At 55.8% G+C, this 4,450-nt stretch overlaps 1 protein-coding gene across 1 annotated transcript in view; it reads right to left on the minus strand.

The window, feature by feature from the left end:
* Window positions 1–431: 431 nt before the first annotated feature.
* The window catches only part of CARM1 (coactivator associated arginine methyltransferase 1), a 50,870-nt gene continuing 46,851 nt past the window's right edge, over window positions 432–4,450 (minus strand). The window contains exon 17 of the mRNA XM_086871387.1: window positions 432–1,292. Within this exon, the coding sequence (XP_086727513.1) occupies window positions 1,156–1,292 (137 nt within the window). The 3' untranslated portion in view covers window positions 432–1,155. The remainder of the gene's footprint in view (window positions 1,293–4,450) is intronic.

Here is a 4,450-nt window from a genome sequence, read left to right on the forward strand (position 1 = left end):
TTCGGGGGGATTTTTTGGGATTTTTGGGGGGGATTTTTTGGGATTTTTGGGGGGATTTTTTGTGGGATTTTTTTTGGGATTTTGGGATCCCCAAATTTGCTTTTCCCTGGATTTTTGGGGGGATTTTTTGGGATTTTTGGGGCGATTTTTGGGGGGATTTTGGGGGGATTTTTTGGGATTTTTGGGGGGATTTTTTGGGATTTTTGGGGGGATTTTTGGGGGGATTTTTTGGGATTTTTGGGGGGATTTTTTTTGGATTTTTGCGATCCCCAAATTTACTTTCCCCTGGATTTTCGGGGGGATTTTTGAGGATTTTTGGGGAGATTTTTTGGGATTTTTGGGGGGATTTTTTGGGATTTTTGGGGGGATTTTTTGGGATTTTTGGGGCGATTTTTTTGGGGATTTTTGGGATCCCCAAATTTGCTTTTCCCTGGATTTTTGGGGGGATTTTTGGGGGGATTTTGGGATCCCCAAATTCGCTTTTCCCTGGATTTTTGGGGTGATTTTTTGGGATTTTCGGGGGGATTTTTTGGGATTTTTGGGGGGATTTTTTGGGGTTTTTGGGGGGATTTTTTTGGGATTTTTGGGATCCCCAAATTTGCTTTTCCCTGGATTTTCGGGGGGATTTTTGGGGGGATTTTTTGGGATTTTTGGGGGGATTTTTTGTGGGATTTTTTTTGGGATTTTGGGATCCCCAAATTTGCTTTTCCCTGGATTTTTGGAGGATTTTTGGGGGGATTTTGGATCCCCAAATTTGCTTTTCCTTGGATTTTTGGTTGGATTTTTGGGGGGATTTTTTGGGATTTTTGGGGGGATTTTTGGGGGGATTTTTGGAGATTTTTGGGGGGATTTTTTTGGGATTTTTGGGATCCCCAAATTTGCTTTTCCCTGGATTTTTGGGGTGATTTTTTGGGATTTTTGGGGGGATTTTTGGGGGGATTTTTGGGGGATTTTTGGGATCCCCAAATTTGCTTTTCCCTGGATTTTTGGGGGGGATTTTTGGGGGGATTTTTTGGGATTTTTGGGGTGATTTTTTGGGATTTTTGGGGGGATTTTTTGTGATTTTTTGGGATTTTTCGGGGGATTTTCGGGGGGATTTTTTGTGATTTTTGGGGGGATTTTCGGGGGGATTTTGGGGGGGTTTTGGGGGTTCCTTTAGCTGCCGTAGTGCATGGTGTTGGTGGTGATGGACATGGGGGAGGCCATGGAAATTGGGGGGCCCCCCATGGTGAATTGGCTGTTCAGGGGGTAGTGGGTGCTGGAGCCGGCGCCGCTCTGACCGCTGGAGGAGCCTGGGGGGACACACGGGGGGATTTGGGGGGTCACAGGGGGGTTTGGGGGGTCACAGGGGGGTCACAGGGGGGTCACAGGGGGGATTTGGGGGGATTTGGGGGGATTTGGGGGGATTTGGGGGGTCACAGAGGGGTTTGGGGGTCACAGGGGGGTCACAGGGGGATTTGGGGGGATTTGGGGGGGATTTGGGGGGGTCCCCGAGGGGTTTGGGGGGGTCACAGGGGGGCTGGAGGAGCCTGGGGGGACACAGGGGGGTTTGGGGGGGTCACAGGGGGGTCCCAGGGGGGTCACAGGGGGGTCAGAGAGGGGTTTGGGGGGGATTTGGGGGATCACAGGGGGGTTTGGGGGGTCACAGGGGGGTTTGGGGGGTCACAGGGGGGTTTGGGGGAATTTGGGGGGGTCACAGGGGGGTTTGGGGGGGGTTTGGGGGGATTTGGGGGAGATGTGGGGGGGTTTGGGGGGTCACAGGGGGATTTGGGGGGGACACAGGGGGGACACAGACAGGGTTTGGGGGGTCACAGGGGGGATTTGGGGGGATTTGGGGGGGGTCCCCGAGGGGTTTGGGGGGGTCACAGGGGGATTTGGGGGGTCACAGGGGGGATTTGGGGGGATTTGGGGGGGATTTGGGGGGGTCACAGGGGGGTTTGGGGGGACACAGGGGGGTTTGGGGGGATTTGGGGGGATTTGGGGGGGATTTGGGGGGGATTTGGGGGGACACAGGGGGGTTTGGGGGGTCACAGGGGGGTCACAGGGGGGTTTGGGGGGGATTTGGGGGGGATTTGGGGGGATTTGGGGGATCACAGGGGGATTTGGGGGGTCACAGGGGGGTCACAGGGGGGTTTGGGGGGGATTTGGGGGGGATTTGGGGGGTCACAGGGGGGCTGGAGGAGCCTGGGGGGACACACGGGGGGTTTGGGGGGTCACAGGGGGGTCCCAGGGGGGTCACAGAGGGGTCACAGGGGGGTTTGGGGGGGGTTTGGGGGGATTTGGGGGAGATGTGGGGGGGTTTGGGGGGTCACAGGGGGGTCACGGGGGGTCACAGGGGGTCACAGGGGGGGTCAGAGAAGGGTTTGGGGGGTCACAGGGGGGGTCACAGGGGGGGTCACAGGGGGGTTTGGGGGGTCAGAGAGGGGTTTGGGGGGATTTGGGGGGATTTGGGGGGGATTTGGGGGGATTTGGGGGGGATTGGGGGGTCACAGGGGGGTCACAGGGGGGTTTGGGGGGATTTGGGGGGGATTTGGGGGACACAGGGGGGTTTGGGGGACACAGGGGGGTTTGGGGGGGTTAGGAATAGATTTGGGGGGTTTGGGGGGTTTGGGGGGTCACAGGGGGATTTGGGGGGGTCACAGGGGGGATTTGGGGGGATTTGGGGGGATTTGGGGGGACACAGGGGGGTTTGGGGGGGGTCACAGGGGGGTTTGGGGGGATTTGGGGGGATTTGGGGGGGTCCCCGAGGGGTTTGGGGGGGTCACAGGGGGGTTTGGGGGGTCAGGGCAGGATTTTGGGGGTTATTTTGGGGAGGGGGTTATTTTGGGGGGGGTTATTTTGGGGAGGGGGTTATTTTGGGGAGGGGTTATTTTGGGGAGGGGGTTATTTTGGGGAGGGTTATTTTGGGGGAGGGGTTATTTTGGGGGAGGGGGTATTTTGGGGAGGGGGTTATTTTGGGGAGGGGTATTTTGGGGAGGGGGTTATTTTGGGGAGGGGGTATTTTGGGGGGGGTTATTTTGGGGAGGGGTATTTTGGGGAGGGGGTTATTTTGGGGAGGGGTATTTTGGGGAGGGGTTATTTTGGGGGGGGGTTATTTTGGGGAGGGGGTATTTTGGGGAGGGGTATTTTGGGGAGGGGGTTATTTTGGGGAGGGGTATTTTGGGGGGGGTTATTTTGGGGAGGGGGTATTTTGGGGAGGGGGTTATTTTGGGGAGGGGGTATTTTGGGGGGGTTATTTTGGGGAGGGGGTATTTTGGGGAGGGGGTATTTTGGGGAGGGGTTATTTTGGGGAGGGGGTATTTTGGGGAGGGGTATTTTGGGGAGGGTTATTTTGGGGAGGGGTTATTTTGGGGAGGGGTATTTTGGGGAGGGGGTTATTTTGGGGGGGGGGTATTTTGGGGAGGGGGTTTATTTTGGGGAGGGGTATTTTGGGGAGGGGGTTATTTTGGGGAGGGGGTTATTTTGGGGAGGGGGTATTTTGGGGGAGGGGTTATTTTGGGGGAGGGGTTATTTTGGGGGAGGGGGTATTTTGGGGAGGGGGTTATTTTGGGGAGGGGGTATTTTGGGGAGGGGTATTTTGGGGAGGGGTATTTTGGGGAGGGGGTTATTTTGGGGAGGGGTTATTTTGGGGAGGGGGTTATTTTGGGGAGGGGTTATTTTGGGGAGGGGGTTATTTTGGGGAGGGGGTATTTTGGGGAGGGGTTATTTTGGGGAGGGGGTTATTTTGGGGAGGGGGTATTTGGGGGGGTTATTTGGGAGGGGGTATTTGGGGAGGGGTTATTTTGGGGAGGGGTATTTGGGGGGGGTTATTTGGGAGGGGGTATTTTGGGGGGGGGTTATTTTGGGGAGGGGTATTTTGGGGAGGGGTATTTTGGGGAGGGGGTTATTTGGGGAGGGGGTATTTTGGGGAGGGGTATTTTGGGGAGGGGTATTTGGGGGAGGGGTTATTTTGGGGAGGGGTATTTTGGGGGGGGTTATTTTGGGGAGGGGGTTATTTTGGGGAGGGGTATTTTGGGGAGGGGGTTATTTTGGGGAGGGGGTATTTTGGGGAGGGGGTTATTTTGGGGAGGGGGTTATTTTGGGGAGGGGGTATTTTGGGGAGGGGGTATTTTGGGGAGGGGTATTTTGGGGAGGGGGTATTTTGGGGAGGGGGTTATTTTGGGGAGGGGTTATTTTGGGGAGGGGGGTTATTTTGGGGAGGGGGTTATTTTGGGGAGGGGTATTTGGGGGGGGTATTTTGGGGAGGGTTAGTTTGGGGAGGGGGTTATTTTGGGGAGGGGGTATTTTGGGGAGGGGGGTATTTTGGGGAGGGGGTTATTTTGGGGAGGGGGTATTTTGGGGAGGGGGTATTTTGGGGGGGTATTTGGGTATTTTGGGGGGTTATTTGGGGGGGTTATTTTGGAGGGGTTATTTTGTGGGAGGGGGTTATTTTGGGGGGGGGTTATTTTGG

Source organism: Cyanistes caeruleus, chromosome 35 (assembly GCF_971803275.1).
Source record: "Cyanistes caeruleus chromosome 35, bCyaCae1.hap1.1, whole genome shotgun sequence".
Taxonomy (NCBI): Eukaryota; Metazoa; Chordata; class Aves; order Passeriformes; family Paridae; genus Cyanistes; species Cyanistes caeruleus.